Source organism: Zalophus californianus, chromosome 5 (genome assembly GCF_009762305.2).
Source record: "Zalophus californianus isolate mZalCal1 chromosome 5, mZalCal1.pri.v2, whole genome shotgun sequence".
NCBI classification, from domain to species: Eukaryota; Metazoa; Chordata; class Mammalia; order Carnivora; family Otariidae; genus Zalophus; species Zalophus californianus.
In genome coordinates, this window is record NC_045599.1 from 55,061,405 (window position 1) to 55,080,420 (window position 19,016).

Sequence of the window (19,016 nt, forward strand, 5' to 3'; positions counted from 1 at the left end):
CTGCCCTTCTTGTTTTTGCCATCTTTGACATAATTATTTCTTTGCCTGTAAGAATTTGAGTTTTGGAGGTGGAAAAGTCTGGGTTCAGATCCCTGATGCTCCATGTGGTACCTGAGTGAGCTTGGGCAATTGCATGATGGTGTCAAAGCTCAGTTTTTGCCCCTATGAAATGGGGATAATCACAGGCCTTACCTCGTGCAATGGTTGTCAGGATCAAATAAGATAATATATTTAAGTTGCTTCATAAATGTTAGATGGGAACAAGGAATATAAAGTCCTTACGGTTGTTGGCACCTAATAAGAATTAAATAAAAACGTTGTGATGGTTCATTTCTTTATATTCATTCATATGTGACAGCTGCCCATCTGGACTTCTAGTGAACTTCTTTTAACCTCCCCCCCCCAACCTCATCCCAGGTAGGGAGCACCTTCAACGCCTATTTCCTGTTTGCTTTATCCCCTCTCCCTTCCTCTTCTGTGCTCATCAGAATACCCCTTGCCAGGTAGGCCCCTCTTGCTCAAGGATGGGATGAGACTTCCCGCTGAAGCTGTAACTCATAACCACGGAGTTGAATATTTTTCAGTCTAGCTCTTTGGACTTGGGGCTCTGGCTTCCAGTGTAAGGGCAGTGAATGGATCCTGCCCAGCTGTAGATGGGAAGTCGTTTTCCTGGTGGGGGTTCAGTTCAGGCTCTCAGTGCAGATTTCAAAAGGCCATTGCCAAGATATGTGGAGTCTATACTTTTCTGCCTCTCAATAAGATTAGACTGTGGGGCGCCTGGGTGGCTCAGTCAGTTAAGTGTCTGCCTTCGGCTCAAGTCATGATCCCAGGGTCCTGGGATCGAGCCCCACATAGGGCTCCTTGCACAGTGGGAAGCCTGCTTCTCCCTCTGCCTGCCGCTTCCCCTACTTGTGCGCTCTCTCTGTCGAATAAATGAATAAAATCTTAAAAAAATTAGACTGCAGTGTATTTTCATTTGTCTCCCAAACAGAACAGGGTTCCTGAAGGTTCAGTTGGGAGAATGCCTGGCAATTCCATAGGCTATGCTATGGTGCGAGGGGAAAGAATGCTCAGTGCATCGTAGGCTGTCAGCAAGTATCTAATGAATGAATAAATGGTGAACACAAACCAGAGCTTGAAGAAATATTAACAAATGATTTAAAAAAATCCAGTGCACAGACTGGGAAGTAAGTATGACCTAACTGTTGCTCATGGCACCTAATGACTGCCGGTTGCCCACAGCGTGGGGCTGTAGCACATTTGTCGCAATGGCACATCTGGTATCTTACACAGATGCAATTATAGTGCCTCCTGAGCAGATATCTGGTTGCCTTCAATTATGCTTTTAAATTACAACCAGAGGAAACCCATTTTGGAGTATATCATGTCTCTATTTAGTGACAGTTGTACTTTTTGTATGGAAAACATCAGACAGATGTATACCACTGAGAAGTCCCCCCAATACTGGCTTTCATGTTCTTGACAACCTTGTCTCATATGGTATTTTCATTATGTCCCCCTGACACTCCTGGGTAGTAGGCTGGGAAGATAATACTCTGCTTCTCCAGATCAAGCACCTTAAAATTTGAGAATTAAGTGGTCTTTCCACAGCTACATTTCTGTAAGTGTTCAAATCCAGATCTTTCAACTCTTGTCTGTCTGCCTTTGTACTATACAGTATTGTGACCGGAGTCTTAATATATTCTATTGATGGCCACACTGTATAGTTCAGTCTGGACATGTCCCCAAGTAGTGAAGGCCAGAAACTGGATTGCCATCTTTGAGTTATGATAAGGACTTTTTAATGTTTTAAGTGATTTAGTACTAGTTCCACAAGGTAAAATAAAGTATAACCAACCTAAAAGAGATGCAAACTCCATAAAGTGCATTCCAGCATTTTATATCGCAATGTGAATTTTATGGAATGAAACTGAGTGATTGGTGTTTTCCCAGATTTGCAGTCAGGGGTTGTAATCTGAGTGTCTCAAATATGTCTGATGCAGAAAAGACATTTCAGGAAGCTAAAACCCACCCTTAGGCTTGTTACACTTCTCTACTCCCTTTAAAGCCATGCCTGCTATGTTGGTATTGTGTTCCTTTGGGTGTTCTGTTTCAGTATCTTTCTTATGAACCTGTTTATATTTGCAGTTCCTGTTCTGGACTGAACAACCTCTGATCTTCTGGGTGGAGGGGTGATTTTTTTACTTTATTTATTTATTTATTTTTATTATGTTAGTTACCATACAGTACGTCATTAGTTTTTGATGTAGTGTTCCATGATTCACTGTTTGTGTATAACACCCAGTGCTCCATGCAGTACATGCCCTCCTTAATACCCATCACCGGGTAACCCATCCCCCCACCCCCCCCCCAAACCCTCAGTTTGTTTCCCGGAGTCCATAGTCTCTCACGGTTCATCTCCCCCTCTGATTCCCCTGCTTCATTTTGCTAAGTAAAATAAGTCAAGCAGAGAAAGTCAATTATCATATGGTTTCACTTATTTGTGAAACATAAGGAACAGCATGGAGGACCTTAGGAGAAGGAAGGGTGATTTTCTTTATACACCAAAGCCCTGATTAGACCACTTAAATGAAAGATGCCATAATACATGATACATAATACATTTCATTGAGAGTCCTGAAAAAGTACGAGATTGTATGTGATGCTCATGCTAAATATTCTCTTCTGTGCTTCATAAAATATTTGGCAATATTTTGTTTCATTCTCTTTACTTTTTCCTCATCACTGTGGCATTGTATCAACGTGTAAATTTTCAAGTAGTGATACATGAGGGAGGTTGTAGGTCCAATAGTTTGTTATTTCTGTTTGTACTCTGTGTCTACACCTAGAGATGTAACTCATCAGACAGTGGTTTCACAGGTCGGATATTTATTCCAAACAAAAGTGGGCTGGCAGGATGGTATATTCAAAGACAAGGGACCATGTCCATCTTTGTATCCATAGGATCTGGCATATAGTACTAGATTCGTTTAGTGTTTGTCTACTGAATGACTTAGACGCAAAAATTGAGACCTCCATATATATGTGGTTTGGAGGGTACAACTTATTTTAATGATTTGGATATATGTGAGTTCAATATATTTTGTTCATAAACTTACAGTGTTGAATACGTTTCAATGGCTCCACTCAGGTGTTGTGAACCATTAGTAAATCCTACAAAGTAGAAGTACTCCTGAATTAAACTGCATTTAAAAGCATTTGCTTCTAGATTATTGTCCCTATCACATTTATCTTTAATAATTTGCTTACAGTGTTTAAGGATATATCTTGGTTTGGGAGCAAGTATTGTAGATTAAAAATAACTTGTAAAAGTCAAACTTTTTTTTGTTATTCATTGGTGAAATTTTTAGCTAATAGATCTTAAGAGATGATAGGGAAAACAGTGGTATAAAAAGGAAGCATAGATAGGTATTTTGTTAGCCACTTACTTAGAGAAAGGAGCAGATCTTAACCCTGGCGTTGTATTAGAATCACTTGGGAATCTTCAGAAAAAAATAAGGCTTTGGTCCCACCCCTGGAAATTTTATAATTGTCCTGGGGAGAGCCTTAAACACAGCTTCCTGTGTGTGTTGGGTGGGGAGACATATAGGCACCATTGGACCCCAGAAGTAGCTATGGTCTCCTCCATTCATGGTTTCCTCTTTGTCCCAGAGAAATGATGCCGACTTGTAGAGTAACCGTTTCCTTGCTTTTCCTATGTATTCTTTTTTTTTTTAAATTTTTTATTGTTATGTTAATCACCATATATTACATAATTTGTTTTGGTGTAGTGTTCCATGATTCATTGTTTCTTCATAACACCCAGTGCTCCATGCAGAATGTGCCCTCTTTAATACCCATCACGAGGCTAACCCATCCCCCTACCCTCCTCCCCTCTAGAACCCTCAGTTTGTTTTTCAGAGTCCATCATCTCTCCTGGTTCGTCTCCCCCTCTGACTTACTCCCCTTCATTCTTCCTCTCCTGCTATCTTTTTCTTTTTCTTTTTTCTTAAAATATGTTGCGTTATTTGTTTCAGATCTGTGATTCAACAGTCTTACACAATTCACAGCGCTCACCGTAGCACATATCTTCCCCAATGTCTATCACCCAGCCACCCCCTCCCTCCCACCCCCGACCACTCCAGCAACCCTCAGTTTGTTCCTGAGATTAAGAATTCCTCATATCAGTGAGGTCATATGATACATGTCTTTCTCTGATTGACTTATTTCACTCAGCATAACACCCTCCAGTTCCATCCACGTCATTGCAAATGGCAAGATCTCATTCCTTTTGATGGCTGCATACTATTCCATTGTGTATATATACCACATCTTCTTTATCCATTCATCTGTCAATGGACATCTTGGCTCTTTCCACAGTTTGGCTATCGTGGACATTGCTGCTATAAACATTGGGGTGCACGTACCCCTTCGGGTCCCTACATTTGTATCTTTGGGGTAAATACCCAGTAGTGCAATTGCTGGATCGAATCGTAGCTCTAATTTCAACTGTTTGAGGAACCTCCATACTGTTTTCCAGAGGGGTTGCACCAGCTTGCATTCCCACCAACAGTGTAGGAGGGTTCCCCTTTCTCCACATCCCCGCCAACATCTGTCGTTCCCTGACTTGTTAATTTTAGCCATTCTGACGGGTGTGAGGTGGTATCTCATTGAGGTTTTGATTTGGATTTCCCTGATGCCGAGCGATGTTGAGCACTTTTTCATGTGCCTGTTGGCCATTTGGATGTCTTCTTTGGAAAAATGTCTGTTCATATCTTCTGCCCATTTCTTGATTGGATTATTTGTTCTTTGGGTGTTGAGTTTGATAAGTTCTTTATGGATTTTGGATACTAGCCCTTTATCTGATATGTCATTTGCAAATATTTTCTCCCATTCTGTCGGTTGTCTTTTGGTTTTGTGGACTGTTTCTTTTGCTGTGCAAAAGCTTTTTATCTTGATGAAATCCCAAAAGTTCATTTTTGCCCTGGCTTCCTGTGCCTTTGGTGATGTTTCAGGGAGAAGTTGCTGCGGCTGAGGTCGAAGAGGTTGCTACCTGTGTTCTCCTTTAGGATTTGGATAGACTCCTGTCTCACGTTTAGGTCTTTCAACCATTTGGAGTCTATTTTTGTGTGTGGTGTAAGGAAATGGTCCAGTTTCATTCTTCTGCATGTCGCTGTCCAATTTTCCCAACACCATTTGTTGAAGAGACTGTCTTTTTTCCACTGGACATTCTTTCCTGCTTTGTCAAAGATAAGTTGACCATAGAGTTGAGGGTCCATTTCTGGGCTCTCGATTCTGTTCCATTGATCTATGTGTCTGTTTTTGTGCCAGTACCATACTGTCTTGATGATGACAGCTTTGTAATAGAGCTGGAAGTCCGGAATTGTGATGCTGCCAGCTTTGCTTTTCTTTTTCAAGATTCCTCTGGCTATTCGGGGTCTCTTCTGGTTCCATACAAATTTTAGGATTATTTATTCCATTTCTTTGAAAAAAGTGGATGGTATTTTGATGGGGATTGCATTGAATGTGTAGATTGCTCTAGGTAGCATTGACATCTTCACAGTGTTGGTTCTCCCAATCCATGAGCATGGAACGTTTTTCCATTTCTTTGTGTCTTCTTTAATTTCTTTCCTGAGTATTTTATAGTTTTCTGAGTACAGATCCTTTGCCTCTTTGGTTAAATTTATTCCTAGGTATCTTATGGTTTTGGGTGCAATTGTGAATGGGATCGACTCCTTGATTTGTCTCTCTTCTGTCTTGTTGTTGGTGTATAGGAATGCCACTGATTTCTGTGCGTTGATTTTATAGCCTGCTACTTGACTGAATTCCTGTATGAGTTCTAGCAGTTTTGGGGTGGAGTCTTTTGGGTTTTCCACATAAAGTATCATATCATCTGCAAAGAGTGAGAGTTTGACTTCCTCTTTGCCGATTTGGATGCCTTTGATTTCTTTTTGTTGTCTGATTGCTGTGGCTAGGACTTCTAATACTATGTTGAATAGCAGTGGTGAGAGTGGACATCCCTGCCGCGTTCCTGACCTTAGGGGAAAAGCTCTCAGCTTTTCCCCATTGAGAATGATATTCGCTGTAGGTTTTTCGTAGATGGCTTTTATGATATTGAGGTATGTACCCTCTATCCCTATACTCTGAAGAGTTTTGATCAAGAAAGGATGCTGTACTTTGTCAAATGCTTTTTCTGCATCTATTGAGAGGATCATATGATTCTTGTTCTTTTGTTAATGTATTGTATCACGTTGATTGATTTGCGGATGTTGAACCAGCCTTGCAGCCCAGGGATAAATCCCATTTGGTCGTGGTGAATAATCCTTTTAATGTACTGTTGGATCCTATTGGCTAGTATTTTGGTGAGAATTTTTGCATCCATGTTCATCAAGGATATTGGTCTGTAATTCTCCTTTTTGATGGGATCTTTGTCTGGTTTTGGGATCAAGGTAATGGTGGCCTCATAAAATGAATTTGGAAGTTTTCCTTCCATTTCTATTTTTTGGAACAGCTTCAGGAGAATAGGTATTAATTCTTCTTTAAATGTCTGATAGAATTCCCCTGGGAAGCCATCTGGCCCTGGGCTTTTGTTTCTTGGGAGATTTTTGATGACTGCTTCAATTTCCTTAGTGGTTATAGGTCTGTTCAGGTTTTCTATTTCTTCCTGGTTCAGTTTTGGTAGTTGATACATCTCTAGGAATGCACCCATTTCTTCCAGGTTATCTGATTTGCTGGCATAGAGTTGCTCATAATATGTTCTTAGAATTGTTTGTATTTCTTTGGTGTTGGTTGTGATCTCTCCTCTTTCATTCATGATTTTGTTGATTTGGGTCATTTCTCTTTTCTTTTTGATCAGTCTGGCCAGGGGTTTATCAATCTTGTTAATTCTTTCAAAGAACCAGCTCCTAGTTTCGTTGATCTGTTCTACTGTTCTTTTGGCTTCTATTTCATTGATTTCTGCTCTGATCTTTATTATTTCTCTTCTCCTGCTGGGTTTAGGCTTTATTTGCTGTTCTTTCTCCAGCTCCTTTAGTGTAGGGTTAGATTGTGTATTTGAGACCTTTCTTGTTTCTTGAGAAAGGCTTGTATTGCTATATACTTTCCTCTCAGGACTGCCTTTGCTGTATCCCAAAGATTTTGGACAGTTGTGTTTTCATTTTCATTGGTTTCCATGAATTTTTTTAATTCTTCTTTAATTTCCTGGTTGACCCATTCATTCTTTAGTAGGATGCTCTTTAGCCTCCATGTATTTGAGTTCTTTCCGACTTTCCTCTTGTGATTGAGTTCTAGTTTCAAAGCATTGTGGTCTGAAAATATGCAGGGAATGATCCCAGTCTTTTGGTACCGGTTGAGACCTGATTTGTGACCTAGGATATGACCAATTCTGGAGAATGTTCCATGGGCACTAGAGAAGAATGTGTATTCCGTTGTTTTGGGATGGAATGTTCTGAATATGTCTGTGAAGTCCATTTGGTCCAGTGTGTCATTTAAAGTCTTTATTTCCTTGTTGATCTTTTGCTTAGATGATCTGTCCATTTCAGTCAGGGGGGTGTTAAAGTCCCCCACTATTATTGTCTTGTTTTCAATGTGTTTCTTTGCTTTTGTTATTAATTGCCTTATATAATTGGCTGCTCCCATGTTAGGGGCATAGATATTTACAATTGTTAGATCTTCTTGTTGGATAGACCCTTTAAGTAGGGTATAGTGTCCTTCCTCATCTCTTATTACAGTCTTTGGTTTAAAATCTCATTTGTCTGATATAAGGATGGCCACCCCAGCTTTCTTTTGGTGTCCATTAGCATGGTAAATGGTTTTCCACCCCCTCACTTTCAATCTGAGGGTGTCTTTGGGTCTAAAGTGAGTCTCTTGCAGACAGCATATGGATGGGTCTTGTTTTTTAATCCAATCTGATAGCCTGTGTCTTTTGATTGGGGCATTGAGCCCATTTACATTCAGGGTAACTATTGAAAGGTATGAATTTAGTGCCATTATATTGCCTGTAAGGTGACTGTTACTGTATGTTGTCTGTGTTCCTTTCCAATCTTTGCTGCTTTTAGGCTCTCTCTTTGCTTAGAGGACCCCTTTCAATATTTCTTGGAGGGCTGGTTTCGTGTTTGCAAATTCCTTTAGTTTTTGTTTGTTCTGGAAGCTTTTTATCTCTCCTTCTATTTTCAATGACAGCCTAGCTGGATATAGTATTCTTGTCTGCATATTTTTCTCGTTTAGTGCTCTGAAGATATCTTGCCAGTCCTTTCTGGCCTGCCAGGTCTCTGTTTATAGGTCTGTTGCCAATCTAATATTTTTACCATTGTAGGTTACATATCTCTTCTCCCGAGCTGCTTTCAGGATTTTCTCTTTGTCTCTGAGACTCGTAAGTTTTACTATTAGATGTCGGGGTGTTTACCTATTTTTATTGATTTTGAGAGGGGTTCTCTGTGCCTCCTGGATTTTGATGCCTGTTTCCTTCCTCACATTAGGGAAGTTCTCTGCTATTATTTGCTCCAATATACCTTCTGCCCCTCTCTCTCTTTCTTCTTCTTCTGGGATCCCAATTATTCTAATGTTGTTTCGTCTTATTGAATCACTTATCTCTCGAATTCTGCCCTCGTGATCCTGTAGTTGTTTCTCCCTCTTTTTCTCAGCCTCTTTATTTTCCATCATTTGGTCTTCTATATCACTGATTCTCTCTCCTGCCTCATTTATCCTAGCAGTTAGTGCCCCCATTTTTGATTGCACCTCATCAATAGCCTTTTTGATTTCGACTTGGTTAGATTTTAGTTCTTTTATTTCTCCAGAAAGGGTTTCTCTAATAACTTCCACGCTTTTTTCAAGCCCAGCTAGTATCTTTAACGTCATGATTCTGAACTATAGGTCCGACATCGTACTAATGTCCGTATTGAGTAGGTCCCTGGCTGACGGTACTACCTCTTGTTCTTTTTGCTGAGGCGATTTTTTTCGTCTTGTCATTTTGTCCAGAGGAGAATAGATGAATGAGAGAACAAAATGCTAACAGGTTTACAACGTCCTCAGCAAATATACTGTATACAAATCAGAAGAGACCTGAAACCAGGGGAAAAGAAAGGGAAAGAAAGAAAAAAGAAAGAGAAAAAGAAAAAAAAAGATAAAAACAAAAACAGAACAATACAAAAAAAGCAGAATGTGATCAAATATGATCAGGCTAGTGCATAGATCAGTGCCACACACTAGATTTTGGGCGTATTTTGGTCTGTTAGAAAAAAGTGCCTCCTAAAATTTTAAAGGAAGAAAGACATATATGTACAAAATAAGGGTTGATACAATGAAGGGATAGAAGATGACTGTAAAGATGAAAATTATAAAAGATTTTATAAAAGGACTTGATAAGAAGTTGTTTGAAAAAAGAAAGAAGATTTAAAAAAAAAAGAAAAAAGGGAGAGAATGTGATCAGGCAGGAGACTAGAACAGAACCATACACTAGTGATTTAGGGTATATTTCTATCTGTTAGAAGAAACTGTATCTCAAATTTTTAAAGAGAGAACAACTTATATATATATGCCAAAAATAAGGGTAACTACTCTGAAGGGATAAAATATGACTCTAAAAATGAAAAATAAAAAATGTTTTGTTTTTTTTTTTTAAAAAGAGATTGATAAGATGTTGGTTGAAAAAGGGAAAAAGAAAAAAAAAAACCAGTTAACAAAAATTAACTTTGATGAACTAATGAATCATGGTAAAAAAAAGCCATGAATTCTATGTGCAGTATTCCCCTAGCGCTGGAGTTCTCCCGTTCTCCTTGATCAATAAACTTGGTCTTGGCTTGCTGGCTGTTCATGCTGATCTTCTGGGGGAGGGGCCTGTTGCTGTGGTTTCCAAATGTCTTTGCCGGAGGCTGAATTGCCGCGCCCTTGTTGGTCCGGCCTAAGCAAGCTGCTGGGGTTTGATCTCAGGAGCTTTTGTTCCCTGCAAGCTCTCCGTACAGCCTTGGAGGACCAGGGCAAAAATGGTGGCCTCCCAATCTCCACCCGGAGGAGCTGAGAACTCGGGGCCCCGCTCCTCAGTGCGCCCCCAGGGAAAAGCAGTCACTCCCTTGTCCCCGGTCTCCGGCCGCACTCCGTGCTCACCCGGCCTGTGACCGAGCGTTTGTATCTCTGGCACCCAACCCCGTGTGGAGTCTCCAAACCCAGCAGATCCCTGCGGTGCGTTCCCGCGCCGCTCCTCCCCGGGAAGGAAGGGGAGTCTCCCCGGATCTGCCGCTTGTTGGGTCCCTGCTGGAGGAGCAGTGGCCCGACTGGGCCGCGGATCACAGTTTATGGCCACCCCGAGCTGAGAGCCCGTACCTCGGCTCCGTCTCTGCAGCCGGCTTCCCCGCTCCGATACCTGGGAGCTCTGCCGCACTCAGGCACCCCCGGTCTTTCTGTGACCCCAAGGGTCCTGAGACCCCACTGTCCCGCGAGGGTTCCACCCCCGCTTAGCCACTGGAGCGCCGTCCCTCAGCGGAGCTGGCTTCTAAAAGTTCCGATTTTGTGCTCCGCGGCTCTAGCACTTGCCAGAAGCGGCCGACGGAGGCCCCTCCCCCGCCGTCTATCCTCCCGAATATCGCCTCGGATTCACTTCTCCGCACGTCCTACCTTCCAGTAAGTGGTCGCTTCTCTGTTCAGATAGTTGTTGCTACTCTCCTCTTTGATCTCCTGTTGCGTTCGTAGGTGTTCAGAATGGTTTCATCCCTATTCAGCTGAATTCCTGAGACCAGATGAAATCTAGGTCTTCTACTCCTCCGCCATCTTGCTCCGCCAATCCCTATGTATTCTTAAATAGTATGCCTTAGTTGTTCACTTTGTAAAATTTCATATTAATCAAAACATTCCGTGTACTCTTTTGTGACTTTTCTGCAACAACATTATATTTCTTAGTTTTTTTCTATATTAGTCTGTAATTTTTTTAAAAAAGATTTTATTTATTTATTTGACAGAGATAGACACAGCAAGAGAGGGAACACATGCAGGGGGAGTGGGAGAGGGAGAAGCAGGCTTCCCGCGGAGCAGGGAGCCCGATGTGGGGCTCGATTCCAGGACCGTGGGATCATGACCTGAGCTGAAGGCAGACACTTAACGACTGAGCCACCCAGGCGCCCCAAGTCTGTAATTTTTATTGTTGTTAGGATATGAGGTGATTATACTGCAGTTTATTCTATTGTTGGTGGATGTTGAGATCACTTCTGTTTTTGGACAATTTTACATTTTTATGTGTGCTTGCTGCAGCATACAAAGCATAGTGCTCACTAGGATTTCTGTGTAGGAATGGAAATGCTCAATCAGTGAAGACTTCAGTTTTTTCAAATTTATTCGATGATGGCAATGTATTTTCCAAAGTGGTTATGCCGATTTACATTTCCTGTAGCAGTGACTGTGAGTTCCTGAGGACTTGATAATTTATTTTTCAATCTTCTGCTATCTCCAGACCTTGTGAAGCTATGATGATCCTGAATTTGGACTGAACAGTGTATAAAATCATTTTCCTTTAGCAACAGCTGCACCAGCTGTTTCGGGTCCTGTGCTCGAACACTATGGGAGGTCCTTGGTGTGCGCTGTATTTCATGGATCCTTGATCCTCAGTAAGTTAGGGCTGGGATGAATACTCTCAGGACCTTGGGTCTTTGATGTGACTGCCTTGTTTTCCAGGGACAGAAACTGAGGTGTGGCAGAATAAGAGGCATGGGCTTTGAGCCTCCTTCCCTGTCTGGGTCCGATGAGCCTCCCTCTGTGCCATGATGGGAAATGCTGATTGACTGGCACAGTCTACTCACTTCCTCTTCATGTCTGGGTGATTTTGCTCGCGGGATGTGACAGGTCATACCTTCTAATGTTTGCCATTAGGACAATTACAAGTAATTCTGTTTTAGTAACATTAGTTTGCATAACTCCTGGCATTAGCCACACAGGAAGAGACATATTTATTTGGTTAAAAATACATTTTAAACACCGCCCCCCACTTCTGCCAGATTGTATAACCCCTTTTCACAGCTTGTTTTCCTGACCACTGTTAAGAATCTGAAACTCTATAACAAGCAGAATTATTTATATATGTCATGGTGTTTCCTATTTCAGGCTATTTGCCTGATTCTGGGCTCCGAACTTTCGTACTGAGTGAGAAGACTCTCTCTCAAAACATCTTGGTCAGCGTCTTATTTGTTTCCTTCAAACATCAGAAGATCCTTTCTCCCCTTGCCTTCCCACCTTCCCAGGAGGTGGGTAGATTGGAAGGGAGGGAAAGAGGGACAGTTTCAGCAGTGAGCCGTTCTTTCTCGCAAGTTTGCTGTGCTCTCCTGTGAACTAGATGTGAGATTGGAGCCCAAGGAGGGAATGGGGGGTTGGACTAGCAGAACAGGCCTGGAAAGTGTTCCAGAAGAGGAAGCAACTTCTGCCCCCCCTCCCTGCCACGGTCAACCAGGTTGAATAGAGTGAACTCCTACCCAAAGTCAAGGGTATGTGGGGCACTGCCCCAAGCAGTGTAAGGCATTCCATTTGAATTGTTGATGCTCTACTTGCCTTGACCAATGGTTTTCTTTCAAAAGGGAATGCAGTATGTTTAGCTGTTCCCTTTTGGTCTTCGTCTTGGAGGAGAATTGTATCCCATATAACCATGCAGTATTTCTTCCCAGATTGAGATTAGGATCTGTGACTTTGAAATTCCATTCAAGGGTGGCTGGTTATGATCTCATGCTGAAATACATGTTGAGGAGCGTACTTGTGCATTTGTGTTTGTTTTGTTACCTGATCCTAACCAGTCCCTTCCTCGTTATTATTTAAGAAGGAAAAGAAAATGGAAATGTTCTCAAACATGCCTGTTAAGAATGAAAACCCTACCTTCTAATAAAATGAGTTTAAAGGTCAAAAACTTAAAGGGTAGAATAAAGATAAGTTCTTCAATAGCCTTTTGACGATATCAGGTATATTAAACAGATACCTGGCAGGTGTGCACTGCTTTGTTTTTAGATGTTTTGGCATTATCAGATGTCATGTGATGGGGGGCAGGGGGTCTGTGCTGTGTCACACAGACAGGTGATGGAGCAAATGCACAGTGAAGTTGGTGGTATTTCACTGAGAGGGCTTATTTACATATTTGAAATATAAGACTTCACGTTCTTGATCTGGATAAAAAAATAGTATAAACCACTAAAAATGTAAGCTAAGCAATTTTCTTCTGCGTTTGTGCAGTGGAGTATTTCCTTCTGATTGTTTCAAATTAGAGTGTTGTTGGATGCTGGCTCCCCAAATAGCATCCCCACAGTCTGCTGGTGAGACAAAGCTGAGTTAACTGCCTAGCCCAGTAAGGGAGACCGCCTCCATGGAGCCTCAGCAGCCTCTTCCTGGAGCGGGCAAGGTTGGAATTTACTGAGAACCTGAAGGTTGGTTTAATGATGGTCTTCTAACGCAGAGGATGGGTCATGCGTAATGCAGGGAGTTGGATTAGGATTGGATAAGGATCATGGTATAGTAAAGATTGGTTTTAGGGCTTAAAAGGGTGCTTTTTACAGAAAAATTGATGGGTCTTGAAGGAATGAAGAACAGACTATCATTTGCCCTGGGTAGCGTCTCCTGGAGTAGTGAAGTTATGTTAATGAAGACAGTGGAAAAGTAAAGTTAATGCAGACTGCCAACTGTGTGGAGAAGTAGTTAGTTTTTGTCCTCAGTGTCCAAACTCTGAGAGAGTAAGTAGCTTTTGTTCACAGATTTTAGTCGAGGTATCAGAGATGGAACTAAGAATGACAGATGCTCCAAATAGCAGCTGCAGTCATATCCCTAAAGCTCACTTTCATGGGTACTTATCAGGGGAAGAGCCCCCTTGGTCATATATATATATATTCATTCATTCATTCATTCATTCAATATGCAGGTATTTTTAGACACATACATGTGCCGGGCACTATATTGGGGTAGAAGACGGAAGGGGTCTCTCCCCTCTGGCTTTTCCTACAGTGCAATATTGTGTGCTCTAGACATCTTTCCCATTACAGCTGCAGCCAATAACATTATTTAACTTGAGGGTATATGCAATTCACATTCTCACTGCATGCATTCCAGCAGATCTTGAGTGTTAGGATTTTCAGGTTTAGTTTGTGAAGGTAAGATTTGTTTTAAGGTATGTCTTGATGTCTAGGGAGTTCATGGACCCACCTTTTTTTAATGTAAACAAATTTATTCTTTTCCATATTTCCAGTGTAATATTTATCATGAGCCAGCTGTGTTCCAGGCACTGAGTATTGTATTAGAAATACAGTTGTACAAGCTATGTGCAAATAAGGCAATTTGAACATACACAAATAATGGATATTTTAACAGTTGCCATTCAACTCCACAAATACTGGATGACTTCAGTTTGTCAGATACAATGTTAGGTGTTGAGAATAATAAAACCCCTCAGCCTCTACAATGATAAAGTCCATAATGTAAAAGTTGCAAACACCACTGTGAAAACTCAGATACACAGATTAACCAAGGGCCATGTGAAGAGGCCCAAGCTGAGTTGTTGAAGCAAAGCACTAAGGGGGTTTGCCAGCCCTGAAATAATCCAAGGAATCTAATAGATGCACTAGAGCACCTCCGTGAAGTTGGAGAATGACCATGGTCTCAAGTTTTCTGGACATGGGAAACCCATTTCTTTCTTTTTTTTTTAAATAACTTTTTTTTTTTTTTAGATTTATTTATTTGAGAGAGAATGAGAGGGAGAAAGAGCACATGAGGTGGGGAGGTCAGAGGGAGAAGCAGACTCCCCGCTGAGCAGGGAGCCCGATGTGGGACTCGATCCAGGGACTCCAGGATCATGACCTGAGCCAAAGGCAGTCGCTTAACCAACTGAGCCACCCAGGTGCCGGGAAACCCATTTTTGCCCTAGCTTCTCATCAGGAGAGGAGCACCTCTGCAGCTAAAGAAGGGAAACAGGCACTTGCTTATGATTGTGGCCTCTGAGAGACTGCCCTCCTGAAGTAGCAGCATGTCCTTCAAGGGCAGCTGGATGTGTTTCTAAAGGATGGTGTGCTCCTAGTGCTTGTTTTTCCGGGCCGGCTTCACTGCACAAGTGAAAGGCGATGTGAATGTGTGCTGTAGTGAGTAGAAAGAGCACTGTACCAGCGATGGGTAGACCCGGCTCCAGCACCTCCTGGCTACCTACATTTGGACAAATCACTCAGCGTGTCCACAGCAGTAAAACAGGGGCACCTGGGTGGCTCCATCATTTGAGTGTCCGTCCCTTGATCTCACTCAGTTCAGGTCTTGATCTCGGGGTTGTGAGTTCAAACCCCACGTTAAACACCTACTTAAAATAAGGTGTTTGGATTAGATGCTTTTGATGGCTCCTTCCAGTTCTGACATTCTTATTGTTTCTAAATCTATGGTATTATAGATAAAACATATAAGACAAAGTTTGTAAATGAAGGAATTAATACAGTTTGTTTTTATTTTCAGTTTCTTTATGCAGAGAGTCTCTTCTACACCTGGCTATGAGATGGGGCTTACCTAAGCTCTCTCATTTCCTGTTGTGCCTCCCTGGGGGAGTTCAGGCTTTGTCTTTATGCAACAAAGAAGGTGCCACACCATTAGATTTAGCTTTACGAGCCGGACACTCCAAGCTGGTTGAAGACATCACACAGTGAGTTTGGCTACTTGATAGATTGATTCACTCTTGATCTGTTCCTATAAAGTGTTCCAAGTACTGTGGAAGAATTGAAATAACCAGACCACAAGTTAATGTTGGTTTCTGTTTTACCATTAGTTTTCATGTATAAAGTACAGAGTACATGAGCAGATTATACAGATATATTTGGTATCAGCATTTCGTGGAGGGGGAGTTAGGGAAAAAAATGTCTTGAAGGGCTTCGTAGGGGACTGTCGGGAAGAAAAATGTTGGGAAATACTACCCTAACCCCTACTTATATTTCAGGTGCCACCTTAAATAAGAGTGCTTCAGAAAGCCATCCATGTTAGGGTCTTTAATGATTATGATTAATTTACAATATGGTGATTAAAATTACTAATTCACAATATCAATCATAATTTATCATTTTAAATATAGTCATCATTTGTTACCTAGGTCTCCATCCTGTATCACTTGAGGGCTGAAAGTATTTGTTTACCTACTGCAATATTTCTAGTACAGTTTCAGCCTATAACACTCATTGAAAGAATATAAATTTTTGTTGAATCAATAACAGACAAACCCTAAGATACGATGTGGTTATTAGGATCTAGTGAAATAATGTAAAGGAAATAATAAAGGAACTGTAAAGTTTCTATGTTCATGATGATTATCAGCATTTTTAATGAATGAGGAATGTGTGGTTTATTACTTAGAATGGTTCAGATTCGTCATTCTTATGAAAAGGTGATTCATATATAGATTTCCTTGACTTAACAGGTGTTAAAAATAAATGAGAAAGTACCTTGAAAATTACAAAGTACTACATAAATATTAAATATCATCAGAGTATTATTATATGGTGTGTCTTGATGGACTGGTTTTTCTTGTTTGACTCATGAAACTCAATGTAATTAATTTATGGTTTTATGGTACATAAATGGATATTGGAGTAGAAGTTAGAACTTTCTGTTTTTCTTCTACTTTGGTCACATGACCACCAACCAAGGGAAAAGCCCATCAGAAGGAATTATCTTTTTCTTGGCTCTAACATGACCCCACTTGCTTTGCCCAAAACGCCAAGGCCGATGTTACTCATTGACGTAGTCATTGTGGATGGTTCATTGTTAGATCAAAGTCCTGGCTGACTTCATCTTGGGTAGCTTGGTACCTTAGTAATAAACATAGTACCTTAGTACCTTTATACTAGGACTGGAAGATGATAATATGTGCCTTAAAAGTTTGCACAGCTAACAGATCTATTCATGGATGGTATTAGAAGTAGACTGTCAGCTAAATTCTGAGTATATGGTGAAGCTTCCATTTTCTAAATTAATAACCGTCTTTTGGCTCAGGCTCAGAGTCCATTTATTTCAGTGGCATGTTAGCATGGGGAGTTGTTTTCTAGAAGATTCTAGTAATTAATATCAGGAGTGTGGGGAGATGCCCCAAATCTTAAGAGTACAAGGATCTCTCTCTATTGTTCCAATCAATGGAGATAGCATTTATTTGACTAAAAGTATGTTATATATTCGTGAAGTGTACATTCATTAATCAAATGGGGTCATGTAAGAAGAGGAAAGAGCCATAGAGCTAGCTCTGTGAAGTGAAGAATCTGGATGCAGTCGTGGGGTTGAGACAACATGCTGAGGTGGGCTGCTCTCTGGAAGCACTAGCATTTTCCTCCTGATGCTCCTTCACTGTTGCAATTGCATGACCTTGGGAACCATCCAGAATATTATACTAACTGTGAAGCCTACATATAGCTAATAAACGTGCAATTGTTGTTGGCCAAAACAGAACAGAAAGTAAGTTTATTTTTAAGAATTTAGTTTGGGAATGTTGTTTCTTTGTTTATGGATGTTTTCAAGAATACAACAAGATCAAATGTATGCATGTTTTAATTTGCATGACAAAATGATTTACAACAGTGGACCAGTGTGCTATGAATATCCCACTTGTTTGTAACATCCAAACCTCACTGTGCTCCCTGGAGATCATATCTGTTTTCCACTGTAATCACCTAATAAGCTGTTGGCTGCCAGCTAATTTGTTCTACCACATGTGACCCCGTTAAAGCAAGAGGCATCTTTTTGAATTAAAAAGAGAATCAAATATTGAGGTAAAATACTATGTTTAAAAGTCAGTAGTTTCATTAGTTCTACAAATAATGGTAAAGTATGTAGTGTATGTGAATAGCTTCTCAACTGGCATCTTGTCTAGGCAGAAGAAGGTGGCTTTATTAGCATCTGTTTACATGATCTTACATACTTATTGTCAGTACATGACTTTCATGGATCGTTTTGCCAGTTGGATTGGTAATAATGGGGGCAGTGAGGGTAGTGGGATCTTGGGGTTGATGTCTTCGAAACTGCCAGTGGTTTTGATTTGTGACATTTCAGTTTCCAGGGCAGACATTCTCCAGGCTTCTCCCGAGTGCAGCTCAGCGAACAAGCTTTCCTCAAGTATATTCACTCATCAGAGACACTGACCCTAACGCTGAACCACACAGCCGAGCATTTGTTGGAGGCAGATATTAAACTCTTCAGGAAATACTTTTGGGACAGAGCCTTTCTCCTCAAGGTGTGTGTGTCTCTTCATTCTGGTATATAATAACTCATACTCCTTGAGAGTACAGACTGGAAATTCATTATTTTGGGAACTGTGTTTTGGAGGATAGCACCTTTTTTTTTTTTTTAAGATTTTATTTATTTATTTGTCAGAGAGAGAGCACAAGCAGGGGGGGTGGCTGGCAGAGCTGACAGAGGGAGAAGCAGGCTCCCTGTAGAGCAAGGAACCAATACGGGACTCGATCCCAGGACCCCGGGATCATGACCTGAGCTGGAAGGCAGATGCTTAACCAACTGAGCCACCCAGACATCCCCTTAGCTACATTTTTCAATCTTGTTTTAGTTCTCTCCTCGTAACAGGTTTTCCTGTTAATCAGAATGTTGAGAATTTAGTTCTAGAACTTGGCTAAAATTAATAAGGCAACTAGGAAATTTAAGTGTCCTACAATCGCATCCAAATTTACTCAAAAGAATAAAAATTGTTTTGGGGCGCCTGGGTGGCTCAGTCGGTTAAGCGTCTGCCTTCAGCTCAGGTCATGATCCCAGGGTCCTGGGATCCAGCCCTGTGTCGGGCTCCCTGCTCCGCGGGGAGCCTGCTTCTCCCTCTCCCACTCCCCCTGCTTGTGTTTCCTCTCTCACTCACTCTCTCTGTCAAATAAATAAGTAAAATCTTTTTTAAAAAAAGGAATAAAAATTGTTTTAATACACCCCATTTACAAAAAAAAAGTATTTTCCTATTTCATTTTTGTTTTGTAATCAGGAAGCAGCATTCCCTGATGCCCTTTTCAGGTAGCCTGGGCAGTTACCCTCCCCAAAAGACTAGGGTGTCAGGGTTA

At 41.2% G+C, this 19,016-nt stretch overlaps 1 protein-coding gene across 7 annotated transcripts in view; it reads left to right on the top strand.

Annotated features, from left to right (window-relative positions):
* ARHGEF28 (Rho guanine nucleotide exchange factor 28) overlaps window positions 1–19,016 on the top strand; it is a 321,591-nt gene that overhangs the window by 151,240 nt on the left and 151,335 nt on the right. For all 7 annotated transcript variants that reach the window (XM_027606410.1, XM_027606415.2, XM_027606414.2 and 4 more), the window contains exons 5-6: window positions 15,442–15,625; window positions 18,013–18,193. In XM_027606410.1, the coding sequence (XP_027462211.1) occupies window positions 15,442–15,625; window positions 18,013–18,193 (365 nt within the window). The remainder of the gene's footprint in view (window positions 1–15,441; window positions 15,626–18,012; window positions 18,194–19,016) is intronic.